Here is a 25482-nt window from a genome sequence, read left to right as displayed (position 1 = left end):
ACTTTTCAAGTTTTTCATAGTATTTGAATAATTGAGTATATCATTTTACTTTTATGTTTATTAGGAAAAACGCTCAGCATTCCCAAGATTTTATTTTATTGGTGATGATGACTTGTTAGAAATACTGGGCCAGTCTACTAACCCCTCAGTGATTCAGTCTCACCTTAAGAAGCTGTTTGCTGGTAGGACTCAACATTTACTCAATATATATTTATTGTGTTTAACTGTATGTCAGGCATAATGTTAAGATACTAAATAAAATACAGATGCTGTCTTCAAGGAACTTATATAGCCTAAAGGTGTCAGTGACAAATACATTGTGACAAGTACAGTACAAAGTAGTATATAAAAACAGTAACAGGATAATTTTGTGTTTGCATAAGTATGTGATATCTAAGAAGGTGTTTGACTCAGTTTGAAGCATCTAGGATGTGATGTGAAGACAATGTAGTCCTTGTTGTTGTGTGTTGTGTACTGTCGAGTTAGAGACTGACCTATAGCTGACCCTCGGGCAGGTTTTCAGAGGCAGTTAATCACGTGGGAGGAGATTGCCCATCCTACTCCAGAGCAGCAGCTGGTGGATTCGAGCCATGTGCTTTCCGGATTGCAGCACAGCTTCTGGAGTCAGAGGAAATAGCTTATGTTTAGATCTGGAGGTGAAGGAGAACATTTTATATTTTTAAAATGTCTTGATTGTGGAAAGATAGTGCAAGTAGTAAATAGGCAGTTATTGTTGGCAGAAAGAATTTGGCTGTTGTTTGTTGTTATGTGCCATCACTTGCGACTCACTGCAACCCTCTTTACAACAGCTCTGAACCCTGCTCTCTTCTGTGATCACCCTTATTGTCTTTGACACACCTACCCCCATTATTCCAGTCACTGAATCAGTCCATCTCATTGAAGGTCTTCCTCTCTTACGCTGCCCCTGCACTCTCCCAAGCATGATGGCCCTCCGCAAGGACTGGTCCCTCCATGTAACATGCCCAAAGTATGTTAGACAAAGCTTCAGAATCCTTACCTCAAAGGAGCAGCCTGGTTTCATCCTCTGCAGGAGGAACCTGTTTGTTCTCTTAGCAGTCCAGGGTATATTCAGTATTTTTCTTTAGCACCACAACTCAAAGGTATCAGTTATCTATCATCTCTAGTCATTGTCCAGCCTTCTGATGCATAGCAAGTAATTGCAAAGACCATTGCCCGGATCCGGTACACTAGGGACATATAATTTGGAGCCATCTGTATATAGATCGTAATAAAGCTATGGGAATTTGTGAAAGTAAAAGTATAATTAGTATTGTATACTTTATTGAGCATGGTGAGCCATATCAGTCAAGTGTTTATTTGTAATAAATGGAATAGATTTGTTACATTACAAAAATAATGGTGTGAGCCGCAGGCGACTCGACGGCACATAACAACAACAACAACAACAACAACATCTTCACAAAATATTTATTTGCAAAAGAGCTCTATTTTTCTAATTAACTCTAAGATGTCAAAAAGTTTTTATCTTTATCACTAGTAGTTAGAGCCGGCAAATTGCAGCACATGCGCCAAATCTGGGTCATTGATTTTTTTTCTTTCTTCCTTTTTTTTGTACTGAAATGACATTCGATTTGGACATAGCTATGCCATTTCATTGGCATAACTGATTTTTCACTACATGTGTAAAATCAAGTAGTTACCACAGAGGTTGTGTTGTGTGGCCTTTAAACTACAATATTTAACATCTGGTCCTTGACAGGAAAAATATCAGCCTCCTACTAAGTTTTAGTGTGCTGACACCAGAAACTGACTTCGTGGGACGTAGTGAAGAAACCTGGGAATCAGAAGGCTTTCATTCAAGCCCTTTCTCCACTATTTTTTGAATAGTTGTTTATTTACATCTCTGAAACTCAGTTCCCCCCACTTTAAATTGGAAATAATAATTAATAGGGTTTTTTGAAAAGAAAATGATATTTTTAAATATCATAAAATGAAATGTAAATTTGGAAAAGAATAACCTTATTTCCCCTTCCTTTTTCTCTTTTTATCTCAGACTGAAATGTGATTTTATTGATGATTGTTCTGCTACCATGTCTAGATTTCTTACTATTTAAAAGAACCTGTGATATGTGATTCTTACAGCACTAAATGTTCACATTTTAAGTAATAGTTTTATGATTTTTTTAAATAAATGTACCCACCACAGTAATCAAGGTAGAGAACATTTCCATCAGCCCAGAATGCTCCTGCAGCCTCTCTGTAGCACTTCTCTCACCCTCCCCAGCTGCTCCTCTTTGCTTCTGAAACACTGATTTGTATTACCATAGAGTTGTTTTTTCCTTTTCTTTTTGAACCTCATATAAGTAGAATCAACCATTTTTCATTTTTATATACTTATTCGTCTCAGACTTTTTTGGTATTTTTTTTATATTCCTGCAATTGTGTGTTACTTCTTTTTATTTCTGAATTAAATCTCATTATTTGAATAGGCCATAATTTATTAGCTTACCTGTTGTTATTTTAAGCCTTTGGCTCTTAGGCATAACATTTTTCTGAGCATATGTGTACAAATATTTGAGCCCTTGTGGTGCAGTGATTGGTAATTTGAACCTAAACCTGTGGTAGAAAGAAGTGGCAATCTGCTTCCACGAGGATTTATAGCCATGAAGCCAAGAGGGCTATGCTGCTTTGCCCTGTAGGGTTACTATGAGTTTAACTCAACAAGAGGTTCATGTTTTCTTATTATTTATTTAAGTACCATGACATTCTTTTGGGTATATTTCCAAATGATATAGTTTATAATACAGTAAGTGTATGTTAAATTTTATGAGAAGAAAACAAATAATTTATCAGAGGTTGTAATATTTTATGGCCTCTTATACACTGTGGGCATGTTGCTAAGAGAAGCTATTTCTTATATTGACATAGTCACTGTAGCAGTGAACTCATGTGTGTGGGAGATGATAAGTATGGTACAGACTATGAAAAGGTTTATATCTGCTGTTCATATGGATGCTATTAGTTGTACTTGCTTTGATGGCACCTAACAAGCAACAACAGTGTTCTATTCTCTTACCACAGCTTTTAAGAGGGGAGAATTCTTATTATTTGGTACTCAATAGGTGATTAAGTTGTATGAAGTTCTTTGTGGAAATTATTGATAACAAATGCAAACATAAATATTTGAATAAGTTATATAACTATCAATAAATCATGTCATTAGATACCTGCTGATATGAGTTATATTATTGACAAGATTGCGTAGCAAAACTTGATTTTTTTTCCTTAAGAGGACATTCAAATTCCATCAGGCTACTGCATATGATGTGGCATACATTATAATTGTACATTATGTGGTATATATACATTTATCATATGTAATAATTTTGTCTAAGTCTTTTGCATTAATATTGTTTGGTTTTGAATTATAGGTATTAACAGTGTATGCTTTGATGAGGAATCAAAACATATAATTGCAATGAAATCATTAGAAGGAGAAGTCGTACCATTTAAAAATAAAGTCCTTCTATCAAATAATGTAGAGGTAAATAATTATTTCTCAAGTGTACAAATAATAAAAAATAATTTTATGAACTTTTTATCAAATAAAATTTACTCTCTTTAAATTTATTTAAGTCAAGCGTTTAAATGACTTGATCTTATATCTTATAAGGTGACATTAAAAAAATTCTTCCATGAACATTATTTTTGTTAAAGCAGATTATAAATTCTTGTCAGTACAAGTGTATATACTTTATATTTGATTATAAATCCCATGTTTAAAAAATGAAATTGAGATAGAATCTCCTGTGACCAGAGGTAGGTGGCCTCAACTGACAGTGGATTTTTTTGCTAACTAAAGTAGAGGGGAAACACAGACACATCGATACTATAACCTAAACTCTAACTTCCACAGAACTATTTTAAAAATAATCTGTGATTTAATGACATTATTTACTGAACAAAACAAAGCCTACCAGAAGAGACCAACATTACATATGAACAGAATAATGTGTGCTCCTGTCACCTTCATGTTAAAAAAAAATCATGAATTTAAATTCATTGCCATTGACAGAATGCCTCACAGCTGACTTTGCTGCAAATTTTCAGGAGGCTGTAAATCTCAGAGGAAGAAATTGCTATATTTCACCCTCGAGTTGCTAGTAGATTCAAACCACTAGAGAGGCATGGCCTTAGGGTTAGCAGTGCAGCAACCTGCAGTCTGGGTTGCCAGAGATCATTTTAAAAAAAAAAGATAAAAGGATGAAGGATTAAGGGAAGGAAAAACATGTTCTCTTTAGAGTATATCTGGATTGATTTCATTAAAATAATGGCATTAGAATTTCATCATGGTTTTAAAACTAGGACAAGCATGCTTGTTTGTTTTCCTTATTTAAAACTATGACCTAGAGACTTTATAGAGCATACATTCATTGTTTTGGCTAGAGTATTTTGATAGTAGAAAGAATGTGGATATTTTAATCTTTAAAAAGTAGTATGTAATAATGAAAAATCCTTTACTTTGATGTAAAAAAAAGATAGATTTTTACTTTTACCTCCATATCTTGTTAGCTCTGTGTTACCTCCATATCTTGTTAGTTAATTAAAGCCTCATTTATCTTATCTGTAAAATGGCAATCTTGATGTTGACCTTTGCCAGAAATTTATTTTGGAAATAAAATTGGATAAATGTATACATTGTATACATTCTATAGTGCTTGTTGTTGTTGTATGTGCCACCAAATCAAGTCTGACTCATAGTGGCTTATATACAACAGTTCTGAACTCTGGTCTATCTTGAGCCGATTTCATCATCTCTGACATACTTACCCCTATTGCCCCAGCTACTGAGTCAATCCATCTCATCCAGGGCCTTCCCCTTTTGCTCTGTCCCTCCACCTTTCCAAGCATGATGTTGCTCTCCAAGGACTGGTCCCCAAAGTATGTCAGATGGAGCTTCAAAATCTTTGCTACCAAAGAACAGCCTGGTTTCACTCTCTCCAGGTTGGATTTGTTTATTCTCTTAGCAGTCCATTAAATACTCTGTAATTCTTCCATTTTATTACCTAATATATATTATATAATAATTTTTCATCTATAGTGCTTGGACATAAGTATTAAGTAAGTCTTTGCTCTTTTTCATCCTTAAAATATAAATTGTACAGGATATGATTTAGTAAACAAGCATAGTAGAAACAAGGACATTTTGAGAACAATCACTATTGATTTAAGTAGTCCTAGTCCTCCTCTTTGGGGCATCAAACCCTGATATCGTTCAGGGATTGTTGTTGTTTTGTGCCGTATAGAGACCCTATACAGCAGCTCTGAAGCTTGCTCTGTCCTGAACCAGTCTCACTGACTCTGACACACTACCTCCATTGCCCTAGTTACTGTATCAGTCCATCTCATCTGGGGTCTTTCTCTCCTGCACTGTCCCTCCACCCCTCCGAGCATGATGTCCTTCTCCAAGAATCGGTCTCTCCTGCCCATGTGCCCAAATGTGAGACGGAGCTTTAAATTCCTAGCCTCCAAGAAGAAACTTGGTTTCACCCGCTCCAAGGCAAACCTTTATTTCTTGGTGGTCCATTATATGTTTAAGACTCTTCTGCAAAGGCATTATTTCTTTTTCTGTCAGTCTCCTCTGTGCTAAAACCTGCTTGAGGGTCAGTTATGAATTGGTTTCAACTTGACAGTAGAGTTTTTGAAACATGCTGTATCTTTTTTCCATATCAATTTGATAAATATCCTGAGCAAATAATTTGAGAATCTGAATTATATGAAGCATTATGAGGTATGAGGAGTGGAGGAAGACTCATCAGCAACCCAAGTTACACAGTTGACACAGTCTTGCTTTCAGAAAGTGAAGAGACTTTAAAAGCACTTACTAAAGAAAATCAAAGTTTGCAGCCTTCAGTATAGATTACCTCTCATTGTAGAAGAACACGAAAATTTTCACAGCTGGGCCAATAGGCAAGAACATGATAGGTGGAGGAACGAGTGAAGTCTGTAATTTCATTTTACTTGATCCCACAGTCAACATTCATGAGGCCAGTGGTCAAGAAATAAAAAAAAGTATAAGACAAATCTGCTTTCAAGGACCTCTTCAGTAAACTGAAGAGCAAGGATGTCACTTAAAGACTAAAGTGTGCCTGACCCAAGCTATATTATTTTTAGTTGCTTCACATCGATATGAAACTTAGAATGTGAATAAGGAAGATTGAAGAATTGATGCCTTTGAATTGTGATGTTGGTAAAGAGTATTGAATATTCCATGACTACTTAAAGACAAATCTTTCTTTGAAAAAGTGCAACTAAGTGTTTTTTAGACGCAAGGATAAGGAAATGACTTACATATATCCCATAAACTTTGAACATGTTAATAGAAGAAGCCCTAGTCCTTCGAAAAAGACATCATCATTGGAAATGAAGAGGGTCAGATAAACGAGAAGACTCTCAAAGAGATGGATTGACATGGTGACTGCAACAGTCACCAGAACTTGAGTGTGGCCAAGATTTTCAAGATGGTGTAGGATAGGGCAAGGTTTTGATCTGTCATTTACCGGGTTCCTATGAGTAAGTAGATGCCACTTAACAATAACAGCAACATAGATCTCAGCATTTTATTGGACATTGAATTAGATGCTTATATACATAGATGTTTAGCTGTTACTCCAGTGATCATTGAAGATATTTTTTTTTGGTTTTTCTTTTCTGGGTAATTTTATTGGGAGCAGACTGAACGAGAGAAAGAGAAAGATTCTTTTCCCCCAGCTGTACTGGAGTTCTGCCAGCACAGGAAGAGCTGTAATTCTGCAACCTTTTTGATGATTAACTTGTTAATCATCTGTTGCCTCATTCTGAGAAACAGATTCTCACTATTTAGCTTTAATTGCTTTTGAGCATAGGTCCAAGCTACTTTTAATACTAGAAAGTAAATAAAGATGTGATAGAAAATGAAAAAAAAACTAGGACTTATAGTTGATTTAAACTAATGATTATTTTAAGCAAAATTATTTTTGGATTGTGTTTTTTATCTTGGTATATACTTTTAAAGTTATTAGGAAGTGGCTGCATATATTAATATTTACTACTAATCATTATTATTTAAGCTATAATCAGGTACTTGAAAGAATATATTGTTTTGACTTTGAAGCCAAAATGATTTTATTTAAAGAATTGACCCAGCCTCAGATACCAGAGATCATTATGATGAAGCAATTTCTTTTTTAATATAAGGTCACCAGGATAGCACGAGTCACGGGACTAAGACACTTGGGCTTTAGTCTATTGGCCCAAATTTCTGTCTTGGCTTATCATGAAAAGTGAATAGGCTCCTTTTTAAACGTATGTGTATTTATAGGTAGTTATTTATATATAAAATATTTATATACATTTGTAATATGGTGATTATATTTGCTTATAAATACTGTATATGCATATGGATTGTATACAGTAATTACTAGCAAGTTTGTGAATTTTCACGTGTATCAGTATCCACAGAGATCAAAATATTGTTCTTTTCAAGCTATTGAAACCATTTATTAATAAAATAGTATATAATCTATGATTGATTTGAAGAGTTGGCAATCAATAAGAATTTATAATCATTGTAAGATAGCCAGTAGATTACATATGTTTTTATAACTTGTATATGTTATTTTTTTTGTTTTCAGACTTGGTTAAATGATTTATCCTTGGAAATGAAAGAAACTCTGAAACAGTTGTTGAAAGAATGTGTTACTACCGGAAGAAGTTCTCAAGGTGCAATTGATCCATCTCTGTTTCCTTCCCAGGTAAGGGAGCTTGTGCATTGAATTATATAGATAAGCATAGTGTCATGGAAAAATTCTGTACATAAAGGACAGGAGGCCAGGAATCCCAAAAACCAAAACCAATGCCTTGAGTTAGTTCATTTTGATGCTCTGCTGTGTTTCTGAAGCGATATAGTTTTGTAGAAGAAAGCTGTTCATCTGTCTCCCCTGGAATGACTTGTAAATTCAAATTATCTACATCTTCAGCAGCCAAATATGTTGTTTATTATGCCATTAGAGCTCCTTGCTAGCAACTTTTTTCTTTGTCTTTATTTAAAAGTTAGCATGTATTATATTTTAAGGCATTATTTTTATCATAGGAGTATGCAATGAGGGTTGCAGAGTGGATTATATTTGGGGGTAGAGGGTGCGGTTTGGGGAGGTGCGGGGGGGATTGTGTACCAATGAGGGAGTTTTTCTTTTGCTTTTCAAGGAGAGGAGCAAACGGGGGAATGGGGGAGGGGTTTGTGCGGGGAGAAGGGTGCAACAATGAATGAATGGGATTCCAAAATCTCTGTAGATGTTCATTGAAATGAAAAATAAACAAACTAAATTAATTAAAAAAAAGTTAGCATGTATATAATGCTCAAATTCTGCGTCTCAGTTCCTTCAAGTGTAAACTGTAGGAGGTGATCTGCATAATGATAAATTTCTCTTCTAGCTCCATTAGTTTGCCGTAACTAAAATGCTTTCAAGTAGAAGGCATACTGAGATTTAAGCAACTAAGGCCGGTAAATGAATGGAGTGGAGAGGGAGGAATGAAGCATGTAGTGGATTCCTAATTTCAAGTGATTAGTCTATCATGATTGGAGAGGTACATGATCTAAGCATATCTCCTTGCTTTCTTTGAAGTGATTTAAAAGTTTAGAACTGTCATGAACTTGGTGAATTATTAGCCCTGGTCTGAAGTGTCATCATGGTACTGAACTGTTTGACAGTGAATCTAAGAATTGGGCCATATGGTGGCCTATAGAGCTGATAAAGTTTAGTGTTAATAGGAGCACATGCTAGAATACTACACACTTGCTTTGCTGCTAGTTAGGACTGATCTTATATGATCCTGTATGTACTACTGTGTTAATATTCAGGAAAAAGTAAAAAACTCATTGTAGTCAAATTGGAACTGACTCACAGCTGACACTTCAGCAAATTTTCAGAGGCCATAAATCCTATAGGAGGAGATTGTCCATCTTTCTCAAGGAGCCACTGGTGAATTCAAATTGCCAGCAAGGCATCACATTTCGGTTTGCGATGCAACTTACAACAGGCATTGAAATTTATAGTTTGATACATTAGAAGCCCACTTACAATTGTGTTATTACAGAAAATATCTCAAATAGAATTAATAATATTTCATGTTTTATATAGTGACAGCCAACTTGATCCATTATTGTTATTGTTGTTAAGTGCTGTTGAGTCGAGCATACCTCATAGCGAGACCTGAACCCTGTTCTATAGCTATCATCACTTCTCTACGTTCATACAGTTTCCAGAGGCATGCTGTTTCTGAAGTGGATGTCACTCTTAGTTCCAAGCCCATTGATACTTTTTATTTGCAGATATCACTTTTAGAGATTTATTGTTGTGTGCTCCTTTGAGGCAAGGAGTCTGAAGCTTCGTCTGACATACTTTGGACATGTTGCAAGGAGGGTTCAGTCCTTGCACAGGGACATCATGCTTGGGAGGGTGGAGAGACAGTGCAGAAGAGGAAGACCCTCTATGAAGTGGATTTATTCAGTGACTGGGGTAATCAGGGTAGGTGTGTTGGAGACGTTGAAATTGACACAGGACGGAGCAGGGTTTAGGGCTGTTGTACATAGGATCACTATGAGTTGCAGGCGACTCAACAGCACATAACAACAACAGACAACCATTGAGTCAGAACTGACTCATCACTTAACCCTTCAGTAGTTTTCAGAGGCAGTAAATCACACAGGAGGAGATTGCCCATCTTTCTCCCGCAGAGCAGCTAGTGGGTTAAGACTGTGTACCTTTACATTGACAGTGCAGCTCCTTACCATTAAGCCTATAGAGACTTAGACAGATCTCGATTTTAAGGAGCCCTAAGGAGAGGAAGACCTTTGATGAGATGGATTGATTCTGTGACTGGAGCGGTGGGAATAAGTACGTCTGAGATGGCTAGGTTGGCACAGGATAGAAGAGCATATAGAGCTCTTGTACATAGGGTCACTATGAGTTGCAAGTGACTTGATGGCACATAACAACAACAACAACAATGGGTCAGTGGTTAAGTGTTCAAATACCACCCAATGGTCAGCATTTTAAAACTATCAGCTCTGCTTACATAAAGAATTAAAGCATCTTAGAAAACCATACTGGCTAGTTTTACCCTATTATTTCTACCCTGTAGGGTTTCTGAGCTTCAGAATTGACTAACAGACGTGAGTTTATTTGGTTATCATACTTTGATTTCTTTGCATCTTACCAGTTAGAGAGAAGCCATTTATGAGGAAGCTCAGGGTAAGAAATTACATAGACCTATAAAGGATAAGAAATTACATAGGTCTGCAAGCATCAGAAATTACATATGCCTGGAAAGGCTCACAAGAAGATTGGTGATTTCAAAGACTAGAAAAAAGACTTTGCATGAATAGTGTGTGATGAATTTTGAAAAGTAGACTTACCCTGTACTTTACAGTGTTTTCTTTTTCTATCCTATGATGCTCTCACTAATTTTCAAGGTGTTAGTAAGATTTTCAGGTGGAGATTCAGTAAATAATTAGAAACTTGGGAAAAAGTGTTTTTCCTTAACCTTGAAAAATGTATGTAAATATTTCAAAATACTGAGAATATATCACCTTTCTAAAATAAAATTTTCATTTTATTACATAGATACTCTGCTTGGCAGAACAGATTAAATTCACTGAAGATGTAGAAAATGCTATTAAAGATCATAGTCTTCATCAGATAGAAACACAACTGGTGAATAAGTTAGAGCATTACACTAACATTGATACAAGTTCTGAGGATCCAGGAAATACTGGTATGGAAAAACGTCCCTCTTTTTGCCTATTTTTTATATTTGAACATTATTTTAGTACTCAGTCTTAATTTATCTATTTTATTTCTAACTGTTAGAGTTTCCATTTATGTAGTTTTGTTGGTTACCATAGGAGTTATCTTATGCATATTTAATTTCTTGTTTTATACTTAGAGCAAAATATTTTCCTTCTTTAAGTAGATATAGAAATATTATCACCAAGAGATTTCTTTATTCTTCCTTTTTAAAATGGTTTTCCTTTCCTTTTTTATTAAAAATTGTTTTATTGCTTTGTAAGTAATCATGTATATACATTGTGTTTTATACATGTACTTTGCTTTTATAAGTAATCATTCACATACATAATATTTTATATAATAATTATTGATTTATGACTATTATCACCCTGTGTTTTCAAGTCCCCATTGAGCATTTACCATTTCTATACATGCGCCCCTCCACCAACCTCTGATATCCCAATTGTCTCCTCCTTCTGCTTTTCTGCTCCCTCCTTCTTCTAGTCCCCTTCTTCTTTTGAATATTTATATATATCTTGCTTAGTTACCCTCATATTTTTACAATAGCGGTCTTATGCAGTATTTATCCTAATGTGATTGAAATATTTCACTCACTATAATGCTATCTAGACTCTCTCACATTTTATATAGTGTTTTTCAAAATTGTTGTTCATTAGTGCTTTATAGTATTTCATTAGTGGTTGTTTCCAAAAGAGCCTTGAATGCCCATGAACTTATATAAGCTTCTAGTAGATGTATTCCATATTAATCCTATATCCTCATGACAATAAATACTTCAACACAAAATAAACAGTTAATCAATGTTTAGGAAAGACATTTTAAACAATAAATCTTTGACACCACTCTTCTATCTTCTTGTCTCTAGTTATTCATTGGTTAGTTATCCTCTGTCTAGCCTGCTTTTTTAAAGGAGAAGGTTTTTTCTTTTTTTTTTAAATAATGTTTGATTCTAGCTGCTAATTCCATGACATTATGTGAAGTGGCTAGGGATGGGGTTTCTTTCCCCCTGAACAAACAAAACCTCTGATGGGAGCTGGGAACTTCCCAGGAATGCTGCTTGAAACTCTGTTGGTGGTTGGTGTGGGTGCTCTGGGTGTACCTGTATCTTCTCTTGAGGCTAGGAGGAAGGGGCTACTTTTGCCTTAACTGCCAGAGTCTCTAACGAGAGCTAGAAACTTCCCAGGGATGCTCCTGGGGGCCTTTTCTTCCTCAAGTCTCAGTAATCAGTGCTTAAGGTGTACCTGTGTCTTCTACTGAGGCTGGGCCCTTTTTATGTTGTATTTGTCTTTTATATATCAAAATGAAACAGACTATATATTTGATTTAAATCATTACATTGTATTTTAAGAAATGTAACTGGGTAAATGTAATGTATTATCAGATGTTGTTGTTTTTCCTTGATTTCTCATGTTTCAGGTTACTCTGGTCTATTTTTTCTATTATAAAATGTCTTTAATTATACCTTTGTGTTTGAAGAAACATTTTTTTCTGGGAATAAATTCTTGCTTGACAATTCTTTCGGATATTTAAGAAATGTTATTCTGTTTTCTTCTGTCTTCTGTGGTTTCTGATGAGAAATCACAGTTTGAATAAGAATTTTCTCATAAGTGTTGGGGTTTTTATTATTTCTGTGGTTGTTTTTAAGACTGTTGTTTTCTTTAGTTAGCAGTAGTTTGACTAATGTTATCTGAACATATAAATTTTTTTTTCTTGCTTGTTTTGCATTTATCTTCTCAGAATGTCTCAAATTTATAGGTTTGTTTTTGTGTGCCATTGAGTTGGAACCAACCCATAGATGGCCATATGGCAAGATTTCAGAAGTAGTTAATCTCACAGAAGGAGATTGCACATCCTTCTCCTGTGGAGCAGCTGGTGGGTTTGAAATGTGTGCCTTCAGAATTGCAGTGCAGCTTCTTACCACTTGGCCACAAGAGCTCCCTTCAAAGTATATTTATTACCAAATTTAGGAAGTTTGTATTCTTTGTGCCTTTGAGAGTGTAGGTTGTGGTTTTTGTGAGAATGTGTGTTTATGTTTTAGTTATGCCATTCTTTCCTTCTGGGACTCTCATAACATGAATTCCCAATATTTTTGTACTATCTCTAAGGTCTTTGAGGCTTTGTTCAATTTATTTTCTCAGTTTTTTCATTTTGTTTGGCTGACAGAGAAGAATTTCAAGAAGCAACATATGATCAAGAGACAGTAGTGACGAAGGAAGTTCAGGCTGCTCTGAAGGACCTGGACAAAAATAAGGCCCAGGAATTGATGGAATACCAGCTGACATATTTTAAAAAACAGATGCTGCTCTGGTTGTGCTCACCAGGTTGTGCCAAGAAATCTGATGGACAACTACTTGGCCAATCAATGGAAGAGATCCATATTTATTCTCATTCCCAAAAAAGGTGACCCGACAGAGTATGGATATTATAGAACAGTATCACTAATATAAAGCACAAGCAAAATTCTGCTGAAAACTATCTAGAAATATTTGGAACAGTACACTGACAGAAAACTACCAGAAATACAAGCTGGGTTTAAAAGTGGTGTGGCACTAGAGACATTATCACCAATGTCAGATGAATCTTCTGTGAAAGCAAACAGAGTACCAGAGGAATGTCTATCTGTGTTTCATTGACTATGCAAAGGCATTTGATTATGTGGATCACAACAAATTATAGATAACCTTGAGAAGAGTGAGAATCCCAGAACACTTGATTATGCTCAGCTATACTCAGATGAGGAAGCAGTCCTCAGAACAAAGCAAGGAAACACTCCATGTTTCAAAATAAAAAAAGGAGTGGGTCAGGGATGTGTTCTGTCTCCATACCTTTTCAGTCTATATGTAGAACAGATCATTCGGGAGGCTGGTCTTTATGAAGAAGAATGTGGCCATCAGGATTGGAGGAAGACTCATCAACAACCTATGTTTTGCAGATGATACAAACTTACTTCCTAAAACTGAGAAGGACCTGAAGTGCTTGCTGCAGAAGGTCAAGGACTGTTGTCTTCAATATAGATTAAAGCCCAGCATCAAAAAGACAAAGATTTTTCACCCCTTGCTCAATTAGTTGCATCATGATTCATGGAGAAGAGATTGAAGTTGTTAACAATTACAGTTTGCTTGGCTCCACAGTCAACACTCTTGGCACCAACAGTCAGGAAATCAAAAGATGAATTGCACAGGGAAAATCGACTGACAGGGACCTCTCCAGAGTACTGAGAAGCAATGATGTCAGTAAAGACTAAGGTGCAACTTATCAAGGCCATGGTCTTTGCAATTACTTGCTATGCTTCAGTGAGCTGGATAGTAATTAAGGATGACAGCAGAAGAACCTATGCCTTTGGTTGTGGTGCTGCAGAAGAGTCTTGAACATACCATGGACCACCAAGAAAATAAATGGGTCTTTCTTAGAGAGAGTGTAACCAAGTTTCTCCTTAGAGCTTAAGATTTTGAAGCCACATCTCTCATACTTTGGGTACATGACTGGGAAAGACCTTCCTTGGAGAAGGACATCACGCTTGGAAGATGAAGGGACAGCACAGGAGAGAAGGACTGCAGATGAGAGGGATTGATAAAGTAACTGGGGAAATGGGGATGTTTGAGTCAGTGAGACTGGCTCAGCACAGGGCAAGCTCCAGAGCTGTTGTCCATAGGGTCCTTATAAGTTGCAGATGACTTGATGGCACATAACAACAGCAACCGTTTTAATAATTTGCATTACTTTATCTTCAACTTCACTGTCATTATCTTGTGATTGAAACTCACTAGTGATTGTTTTTTTAAAATGTCTGGTTTTGTATTTGTGTGTGTGTGTGTGTGTGTGTGTGTATGTATGTACTGTCAATTTGGATCTGACTGGTATAGGAGGAGATTGTCCCTCCTTCTCCAGCAGAACATCTGGTGGATTTGAACCGTGCACCTCTGGAATTGCAGTGCAGCTTCTTGCTACTAGGCCACCAGAGTTCCCTTTAGGGTTTGTGTGTGTGTGTGTGTGTGTGTGTGTGTGTGTAACATTCTAGTTTGTTCTTTTATGTTTTTTTCTTTTCTGAGCATTCTGTTTTCTTCTTTTGTTTCAAGAACGTTTATATTTTACATTTAAAGCATTTTTGCTTTAATGTACTTTACAGATAATTCTAACATCTGTTGTCTCAACACCAGTATTTATTGATTGGTTAGTTTTATAGAAATAGAGATTTATTTTCATTCTTTGTATGGTAAATGTTGTTGTTGTTGTTGTTATGTGCCGTCGAGTCGCTTGCGACTCATAGCGACCCTATGCACAATAGCCCTAAACCCTGCTCTATCCTGCGCCAACCACACCGCCTCTGACACACCCATCCTGATTACCCCAGTCACCAAATCAATCCATCTCATAGAGGGTCTTCCCCTCCTGCGCCATCCCTCCACCCTCCCAAGCATGATGTCCCTCTCCAAGGACCTGTCCCTCCTGGCAACATGTCCAAAGTATGTCAGACGAAGCCCCAGAATCCTTGCCTCCAAGGAGCAGCTTGGTTTAATCCTCTCCAAGATGAATCTGTTTGTTTTCCTGGCAGTCCATGGTACATTCAGTACCCTTTTCCAGCACCACAGCTCAAAAGCATCCACTCTCCTTCTGTCCTCCCTAGTCATTGTCCAACTCTCTGATGCATAACAAGCGATTGCAAATACCATGGCCTGTATCAGGTGCACCTTAGTCTCCAGAGAGACACTGTTGCTCCTGAGTACTTTAGAGAGGTCCCTAACGGCAGACTTTCCCATCGCGATACGCTTTTTGATTTTCTGACTGCTGGTGCCAAGAGTGTTGACTGTGGAGCCGAGCAAACTGAAGCTGTGAACACTCTCAATCTCTTTGTCATCCATCCTGACGCTGCCAATTGGTCCAGTAGTGAGAATCTTTGTCTTCTTGACATTGAGCCTCAGTTCATACTGAAGGCTGCAGTCTTTGACCCTTCACAGCAAGTGCATGAGGTCCTCCTCAGTTTCAGCAAGCAGGGGTGTGTCTTCTGCATAACGCAGATTGTTAATAGATCTTCCACCAATCCTGATGCCACAATTCTCATCATAGAGCCCAGCCTCTCGGATAATCTGCTCTGCATACATGTTGAAAAGGTATGGAGACAGGATGCATCCCTGGCGTACACCCTTCCCAATTTTGAACCATGTAGTGTTACTCTGCTCTGTTCTGACTACCGCCTCTTGGTCCAAGTATAGGTTTCGCATTAGCACAATTAAATGTTCTGGGATTCCCATTCTTCTCAGAGTCAGCCACAGTTTGTTATGATCCACACAGTCAAATGCCTTTGTACGGTAAATAGTTTCTTTAAATATCTGTGTCTTGTTTAAATCCTCTAGTTGTTTAACGGACAGAACGTTGTGTTATTTGTTTAAGCAGACAATTGATTGGATGAGATTCAGGCTGCAGGTACAACCTCTGAGAGTGCTGATGGCATGGGAGCAGTGCATCTCCATGGGAGGGGGGCAATCTTCATTTTCTACAACACAGAACTAGTTAGTTCCCTTTAAGTCAGTCATGCCGCCACCTGCCCCTGCTTCCAGCAATTCCAAGACCAACCACACTTCCCAGTGTTTCTGGCATGGGAAGTCCAATAAGAATTCATTCCTTGAATGAAGGTTTAGTTTCATTTTGAGTTACAGCTGCCAGCACTTCACTACCAGAAAGGAGACCCTGTTTTGAATCCTTAACTCTGTCTAAATGGTTTCTCCTAGGATTCTTTTTGTCTGCATTAATGTAATTTCTGGTCACATTAATTTCAAGCATGAGGATATCAGAGAGGGGGAAAAATGATAAATTATCAGTGGTTGGTAATACTTCTAATGCTGATCTTCATCCTAATATTCTTGCTTTAACTAATAATGACTCGGTACATAGTGCCCAGGATATTTTATCTGTATAGAAATAGAGAGAAAATATGTAGTATGATTACTTTATCTCAGAACTATAAACCTCTTTCCCGTTCAATTTTTATGTCTCCATTTCACACACTAAGTTCTTATTTCTTTGTTACTGGTGAATTCGACACTTTTGTGTTTAAAATTTTTTTCCCCATGTATTCTTCTTTTGTTGTATCATCCAAATATTTTAAAAATTACGTTTTAATTAATTTAGAAATTATCTGAATGTACCTAATTAAAAGTATATAATTCATGGCTCAACACTTTTCTCTGTTTTATTTTGTATATAGAAACTTGCATTCTGGAGCTCAAGCTTAAAGCGCTAATTCTTGACATTATTCATAATATTGATGTGGTGAAGCAATTGAATCAAGTTCAAGTTCATACAACTGAAGATTGGGCTTGGAATAAACAAGTTAGATTCTATATGAAAAGTGATGACACATGTTATGTTCAAATGGTGGATTCTGAACTTCAATATACTTACGAGTATCAGGTATGAGTGTTTTCAGAAGTACTGCATATTTCCGTTTAGAAATTATTTATTTCTAAATTAATAAAATTATTTCTTTTACATGTGCTTTTGGATGAGAGCTATCTTTTGTGTCAAGAATTTACCTTTTATATTTTATGTTATAGTTTTCTTGCTCTTTCCCTGATTTTAAAACTGTCATGTAGCTAAAAATATGCTATTTTCTAAAATGTTGCATATTGCCAGTGTTGTAATGAATCCTTCCATTTTTCTTAGAGTGGCAGGCAGTTATATGGAATTTGAGATTTGAAATGGAGATTGAATGTAGGAAATTTTACTAGAAACAATTTGTTTTTGCCTTCTTAACACAATACCAGAATGAGAACAATTCTAAATATGCTAAAATATTTTTGCAAAATTATATTAGTTTGTGAAGTAAAAGATTTTAAAGCAAATTGTATAGTTAATATAATTGTTGTGAGAAAACCCAGATGTATCCTTTTTTTGTCTCAATCATCAGAATATATTTGGCAATTTCTTAATAAGCATTTATTTGTAGAGCTGCCATTTGGCTCTTTCAAAAAAGAAGTGCATGTTTAGTTGTGGTTTTGTCTACCCAAATGAAGAATAAGCCTACAAACTGTGGCTGGGATTTAGACTATCTTTGCCCATAATTTAGTAGAAATATTGAGATATAGTTGAAAAATTAATATTATTAATTTCTTAAAGAATATTTTAAGTTAATTACATTTTTAAGTCCCTAAAATTGTTATATTCATGGAGATAGTAAATTAAGAGAAATAACTGTGAATTCTAGAATTTATAAAGGAATTCTCACCAGATATTTTTGGAGTTGTCTTGAAATGGTATCTTTTTGTTGTTATCAAGAAATTGAGCATAGGGTCGTGCAGTTGATACTCTAATTTTGCACACTTGTAAAAAGATTTTAATTCACACAGTTTATAATTTATAATACTGAGAAAAACAGTTTCCTATTCCAGTGGACTATGGATTTTCTGGAGCTATGAAACATGTCTTACCTCCTAAATCTCTAGCCTACATTAATCTTTAATCCTAAACTAAAAATGTACCCCAAAGTCACCTTAAATCTGAACAATAATTTAGCATAACTAGTAAAAAAAGATCTTCTTTTAATGTTAAGCTCTTTTATGAATTAATTATACAGGATCAAAATGAGAATAATAGACTCTTGAAGGATTAGACAGGAACTTTAGGAAGCTGTGAGTTTATGTTAATATGGTGCATAGCTCAGAAAAGGACAAGAATGAATGTTTTCACAGGAAGGATGCAGTCATGCCATTAAATTGTACTTGTAGAAATTGGAATCAGTGTGTATTTTGCTATGGGTACCCAACAAAAACAGAAATGTAATTAAAATTTAAGAAAAACTAGAGAGAACTATTTGGAAAGCCCAAGAATATTTTAATTGAGAACAAAAATTCATTTGTGCTCTAGGAAGTTTCTTTATATACGCATACACAAACTTTGTCTTTTGTCATCCTTTGAACCTATTTATTGTATTTCACCTTTTTGACTAGAATCTCACACTGTATGAATAAATATAGACTAGAAAATGAACAACATTTTGACTTTGTGTTTCCTTGTCTAGGGAAATGCTCCCAAACTGGTTTACACTCCTTTGACAGATAAGTGCTACCTCACTCTTACTCAGGCCATGAAGATGGGACTGGGAGGAAATCCTTATGGACCAGCAGGAACTGGAAAAACGGAATCAGTAAAGGCTTTAGGTGGACTTCTTGGAAGACAAGTTTTAGTGTTTAATTGCGATGAGGTAGATAGACCTATTTACCAAATTTTATAATAATGTGTTAATAATATATTTGTATTAGTTTAATGAACTCATGTGGCTTTATTTGAAAATATTTGTATTTTTCAATTACTTCTATATACAGAATTTAACTGAAAACTAAAATGTAAAGAAGTTTTAGATGGCAGTGTGATAGTCTACAAGTGTTTCTAAGGGGAACTATTTATAAAGAAATAATTTTAAGTCCAGATTGAAGGTTTATATTACATTATAAAAAATATTTTTAGTAAGCTGAATATTAAGTAGAAAAAGAAAAAGTCTTAAATTCTTTGAATATTGCTGTTTTTGGAACATTGCTGCTATTGTGTGCTGTCCAGTTGGAACCAACCCATAACTCACCCTTCAGGGGGTTTTCAGAGTGAGTAAATAGCACAGGAAGAGATTACTATCCTCCTGGGAGCCTACTGGTTGCTTAAAGCTATGTGCCTTTGGAATTGCAGCAGAGCTTTTTATCACTAGGCCATCAGAATACTCTGTGTAAAATTTATTTTTGTATTTAAAAAATAATGAAAGCAAAAATCTTGATTTTGTTTTGTTTTGTTTATGCATAGTTTGGGGGGTAGATGGAGGTGTGAAGGAAATGGGAAGGATCCAGTAGGGAACAGAAAAGATTGGATAATGATGGGCAAGGTCCAGTGGTGATTGATTTTTTTAAAATATAATGAATGGAAATGATTGTATGAAACACAATACGAATGAATAGTGTGAAACACAATGTGTACAAACTTTGTGAGCAAACCTATAAAGTAAAAAAAAGAATACAAGAGTACCGAGAATCAAAAATAAACCCAAGAACCTTATTTTTAAGTAGTACCTCTTTAATCCTTACTTTAAAAAGAACAAAAGAAGTGGAAGAAAAGATGGTGGAAACAGTTTGCCTGACCTCATGAATAAATGACATTAATTCGATTTTAATCATTTTTAATGCTTATAATTTCTATTGTTATCTTGAAGGGCATCGACGTGAAGTCAATGGGACGAATATTTGTTGGTTTGGTGAAGTGTGGGGCCTGGGGTTGTTTTGATGAATTTAATAGATTGGAAGAAGCTGTGCTCTCTGCTGTATCTATGCAAATTCAAACAATACAAGATGCCTTGAAGAATCATAGAACTGTATGTGAATTACTTGGCAAGGAGGTATTGAATGAATTTATTAAATATTAGAGTAGTTTACATTCTATAAGAATTGGTATTACTGATACTTGGGCAATATTCTCTCTTCGGGCTTTTCTGTTTCTAACCAGTTTAACCATTGTTAGTTCTTTTTATCTATGGAATGTGTTTGACGTTTCTTATTCCTTGTTTGATCCACTTCCACCATTCATTGTCTTTCAATATGGAATAGTTCGAGTCTTTTAATTCACTAGCTTTTATTGAGCGTTTATTTTGCACTCGTTCTGTGCTAAGGCTACATGTATTATCTTCCTCAATTCTTAATACAGTCCTTTAAAGTTGTTGTTAGGTGCTGTTGAATTGGCTTCAACTTATAGTGTGATCCATGTAAATGGAAAAAAGACACCCTATCCAATAATATCTTCCCCTGACTTTATGGATGCAGAAACCAAGTTTTATTTAATAAGAGTAGATAGTGTATTTGAGAATTGAATTTAAGTCTAGTTAATAGTTTTTACATCCCTACACTATATAAATATCAAAGCAATAACTACTTCCCCTACTCCTTACTTCCCTCTGTTATGTACCATTGAGTTGGAACTGACTCACAGTTAACCGTCCAGTGGATTTTCAGAGGCAGCAAATCACATGGAAGAAAATGACCCATCTTTCACAGGCAGAGCAGCTGGTGGATTTGAACTGCTTGCCTTTGGGTTGGCCGTGTTACTTCTTACCTCTTGGCCGCCTAGGGTCCATAGTGATACCTATTCACATTATTAGAATTTAAAATTTATGTAAAGAACATACAAGCTTCTTTGTATGTGCTGTGCTGAGAACCCGAAGTTATTGGAAGTAGGATAGTTTTATCTTGTAAATATATTATTTATATATGGTTCAACTCGTTCTTTACAATGAAAATAAAAGAAAGCTATTACAAGGGAATTATCTTTTGCCATCTGATTTGCTGGCTTCCACAATCACTCTCCATACCCCCCAGACTTTTTCTCTTCTTAGAAATAAGAGCCTACTTTCTCCTAGGGCAAATCCTTCCATTTGTGTTTTATATAACTTCAGCCTTCTTTATCTACTTGTCATCAGTTTTTACACATGCTTTGCATATTTTTCATCTCAGTACTAATTAAAATAACAGTAATAAAGAAAATTTTCCTTAATTTCTTTTTCCAGCTATTTCCCCCTTCTTTTCTTTTTCTTTTTTTTTCTCTTTTCTTTATAGCCAGATTTTTTAAATGACTTCTTTAAGAGTTTCTACATAATTGCTTGCATATATTCTGATTTGGCTTTTATGATTAGTGTTTTCCTAAAAATACTATTTTAAGATTGTTTTTGAAGTCTGTGTCATAGTGTTTGTCACAGTGTGAGCATCTGTTTATCATTCAGTAAAGAGGCAATTCCAGAAGGGTTTGAGCTATTTTCTGACTTTAGTTTAGAATTATCTCCAAAGTACTTATTTAGCAAAGTGCTTAGAACAAAGAAGAGTCTTACTTAGTATGTGTTGAATGACTACACATTCAAACTAGTTGTCATATATTAAACTTCCAGCCTCAAAAAACTGATTATAGAATATTTTTGTATAGCAATATAATTGTCATTGAATTTATTATATGTTGAGTAACAAGATCATTAGCATGTTGGGCACTGTTAATTATAGAGTCAAGTCTTGTATGTAGAAACATGTCAGCAAAATTTTTTTTCTTAGTAACCTTTTATATTAACAATTTCAAATCTTTGATACTTATATTTTAACTTAATATTTCAGGTGGCAATAAATTCTAATTCTGGAATTTTTATCACTATGAATCCTGCTGGGAAAGGCTACGGAGGAAGACAAAAACTGCCTGATAATCTTAAACAACTTTTTAGGCCAGTAGCTATGTCTCGTCCAGATAATGAACTTATTGCAGAGGTTATTCTGTACTCGGAAGGCTTTAAGGATGCTAAAGTACTGGGTAGAAAATTGGTAGCGATTTTCAATCTATCTAGGTGAGTTTTTAAACTTTAAATATTGTTTTTTTGGTTTTTTTTTGTTTTAATGATTGGTTATTGTTAATGGTTATCATTTCTTAAATTTGCCCAGTTCACCTACATAGTGATTTTCATATTAATGATTATGCTGTACATAAATAAGATGGTTGACATGAAAGATTTTAGTTTTAACAAATTTCTTACTGTTAATAAGTTCTATTTATATTTCTTTTCTTAAAGATATTTTTATTAATTAATTTACTAACTAATTCATTAGTGGTTTTTATTGAACTAATTTACTAGTGTCAGAAGATGCTGTTCTTTTATTAGGACATCCTATACTTTTGTGTCTTCTTTTTAGTAATAGAAATTAACTTTTATCTTCTTTGGGCAACCTCAGACTTTATTCTATAGAATTTAAGGAAAAAACCCCCAAAAACCACTCCCCAAAATCCTCATTCCCATCAAACCAGAATTGGCTAATAGCTGACTTCCACTGGGTTTCTCAGGCTTTAAGTTTCATGATAAGATATGACCCATCTTTGTTTTAGTGGCCTTTGACCTTGGCGGTATTCCTCCCCATGGGCTGGGCTACCAGGGCTCCCTTATAATTTAAGAGATTGGAAGGACTAGACAGTGCCAAGTTGAAAGGTTGCTAGAGAGGTTCAGAATGAAGATAATAGTAATTTTCTTTAGTATCTTTATTAAACAGCTAGTTTATATAAGGTTATCTTTTACATGGATATTAATTTTGTGGGATTGATTTCCTTATAAAATTTAATGAAATATTCAGACTCCTTTCAGTGTGTCATTAGTTGTGTTTCTGCAGGGATGATAATAATTTTTTTTTGTTACTGTATCTTGATGTCTTAACATGTCCATATCTCAGGGAACTTTTGACACCTCAGCAACATTATGATTGGGGTTTAAGAGCTTTGAAGACAGTTTTGAGAGGAAGTGGAAATCTGCTTAGACAACTGAAGAAAAGTGGTACTAAACAGAATGGTATGGTTTGTTTGTTATTCCAGTTGTAACAATTTTTCTGTTATGACATTGTTAATTTCAGAATAGTTTCATAGTTACAGAAAACTTAAAAGGATAAAGTAGAAAGTTCTCATATGTTTCCTTGTTACAGTGTCACTTACTGATAACCTTCATCACATTTATCACAGCTAATGAAAGAATATTGATACATTATGTTTCAAGTGATAGACTACTTAGTTCGCATTTCTCTTGTTTTTAACCTAATTTCATATACTGTATTTTTAGATTATATTGAGCATTAATTAGCTGTGGTATGTAGAGAAATAACGTGGTCCAGTTTTAAAATTTTCCTGTGCAATCCAAATCACCCAAGGGATTGTTAAAGTACAGATTGGATCAAACCTCTGTGTATTTTGCTTAATAGATTTGAAATGAAGCTCAACAATTTGATTGTCTGGTCTGAAAAAATAAACACAAATCTTTGAAACATGGAATTTTTAACCAGGATTTTCCTTTTTAAAGAGATAGTATGTTGTTGTTGTTGTTGTTATGTGTTCTCAAGTCACCTGTGACTCATAATGACCCTGTGTACACCAGCCCTAAAACCTGCTCTGTCCTGTGCTAATCTCACGGTCTCCTACACACCCACCCCGATTTCCCCAGTCACTGAATCAGTCCATCTCATAGAGGGCCTTCCCCTCCTGAATTGTCCCTTCACTCTCCCAAATATGATGTCCTTCTCCAAGGATTGGTCCCTCCTTGGAACATATCCAAAGTATGTCAGATGAAGCCTCAGAATCCTTGATCCAAGGAGCAGCCTGGTTTAACCCTCTCTTGGAAGAACCTGTTTATTTTCTTAGCAGTCCATGCATGGTACATTCAGTACTCTTCTCCAGCACCACAGCTTAAAGGCATCAATTCTCCTTCTATTCTCGCTAGTCATTGTCCAGCTCTCTGATGCATAACAAGTGATTACAAAGACCATGGACTGTACCAGACGCACCTTTGTCTCCAGAGACACACTGTTGCTCTTAAGTACTCTGGAGAGGTCCCTAACAGCAGACTTTCCCATTGCAGTACGTCTTTTAATTTCCTGGCTACTGGTGCCAAGAGTGTTGACTCTGGAGCCAAGCAAACTAAAGCTGTGAACAATCTCAGTCTCTTCACCATCCATCCTGATGCTGCCAGTTGGTCCAATGGTAAAAATCTTTGTCTTCTTGATATTGAGCCTTAATCCATAATGAAGGCTGTAGTTTTTGACCTTCTGCAGCAGGCGCTTCAGGTCTTCTTCAGTTTCAGCAAGCAGGGTTGTGTCATCTGCACAACACAGACTGTTGATGGATCTTCCACCTATCCTGATGCCACACTTCTCATAGAGCACAGCCTCCCAGGTAATCTGTTTTGCATATAGGTTGAAAAGGTATGGAGACAGGACACATCCCTGGTGTACACCCTTCCCAATTTTGAAGCATGCAGTGTTTCTTTGCTGTGTTTTGATGACTGCCTCTTGGTCCAAGTATAGGTTTTGCATTAGCACAATCAAGTGTTCTGGGATTCCCATTCTTCTCAGTGTCAGCCACATTTTGTTGTGATTACACAGTCAAATGTTTTTGCATAATCAATGAAGCACAGATAGACATTTCTCTGGTATTTCCTGCTTTCAGCCTTGATCCATCTAACATTAGCTATAATATCCCTAGTACCACGACCCCTCCTAAGCCCAGCCTGGACTTCTGGAAGTTCTCTGCTTATGTACTTTTCCAGTCGTTTTGGGGTGATCTTCACAAGAATCTTGCTTGCATGTGATATCAATGATACTGTTCTATAATTTCCACAGACCGTTGGGTCACCTTTCTTTGGAATGTGAACAAATATAGATCTCTTCTAGTCAATTGTCCAAGTGGTTTCTGTCCAGATTTCTTGGCACAATTGGTGAGCACGTCTGTTAGTTGAAATACGTCAATTAATATACCATCTATTCCTGGGGCTTTATTTCTGCTAATTCCTTCAAAGCAGCTTAAACTTCTTCCTTCATCACCATAGGTTCTTGCTCATACGTTGTTTCATGAGATTCTTCTGTGTCTACCAATTCCTTTCCATACAGTGACTGTGTATACTCTTTCCATCTTCTTTTAATACTTTCTGGATCATTTAATATTTTGCCTAAAACATCCTTAATTATAGCAACTCGGGGTTTGAATTTGTTCTTTAGTTCCTTGAGCTCAAGAAATGCTTAGCGAGTTTGGCCCTTTTGATTTTCTGACTCCAGCTCCTTTCACATTTCATTGTAATATTTTACATTGTCTTCCTGTGCTGCCTTTTGAAATCTTTTTTTTT

The 25482-nt window shown here is 35.7% G+C and overlaps 1 protein-coding gene across 1 annotated transcript in view; it reads left to right on the top strand.

The window, feature by feature from the left end:
• The window catches only part of DYNC2H1 (dynein, cytoplasmic 2, heavy chain 1), a 440751-nt gene that overhangs the window by 101809 nt on the left and 313460 nt on the right, over positions 1 to 25482 (top strand). The window contains exons 27-35 of the mRNA XM_006887344.1: positions 65 to 182; positions 3414 to 3526; positions 7656 to 7775; positions 10647 to 10797; positions 17035 to 17240; positions 18847 to 19029; positions 20020 to 20202; positions 21956 to 22179; positions 23051 to 23166. Of these exons, the coding sequence (XP_006887406.1) occupies positions 65 to 182; positions 3414 to 3526; positions 7656 to 7775; positions 10647 to 10797; positions 17035 to 17240; positions 18847 to 19029; positions 20020 to 20202; positions 21956 to 22179; positions 23051 to 23166 (1414 nt within the window). The remainder of the gene's footprint in view (positions 1 to 64; positions 183 to 3413; positions 3527 to 7655; positions 7776 to 10646; positions 10798 to 17034; positions 17241 to 18846; positions 19030 to 20019; positions 20203 to 21955; positions 22180 to 23050; positions 23167 to 25482) is intronic.

The sequence above is a fragment of the Elephantulus edwardii genome, unplaced genomic scaffold (assembly GCF_000299155.1).
Source record: "Elephantulus edwardii isolate Elephantulus edwardi_28Jun2011 unplaced genomic scaffold, EleEdw1.0 scaffold00056, whole genome shotgun sequence".
NCBI lineage: Eukaryota > Metazoa > Chordata > Mammalia > Macroscelidea > Macroscelididae > Elephantulus > Elephantulus edwardii.
The sequence above is the reverse complement of the archived record's forward strand: the minus strand, read 5'-3'. Positions and strand labels throughout refer to the sequence as shown.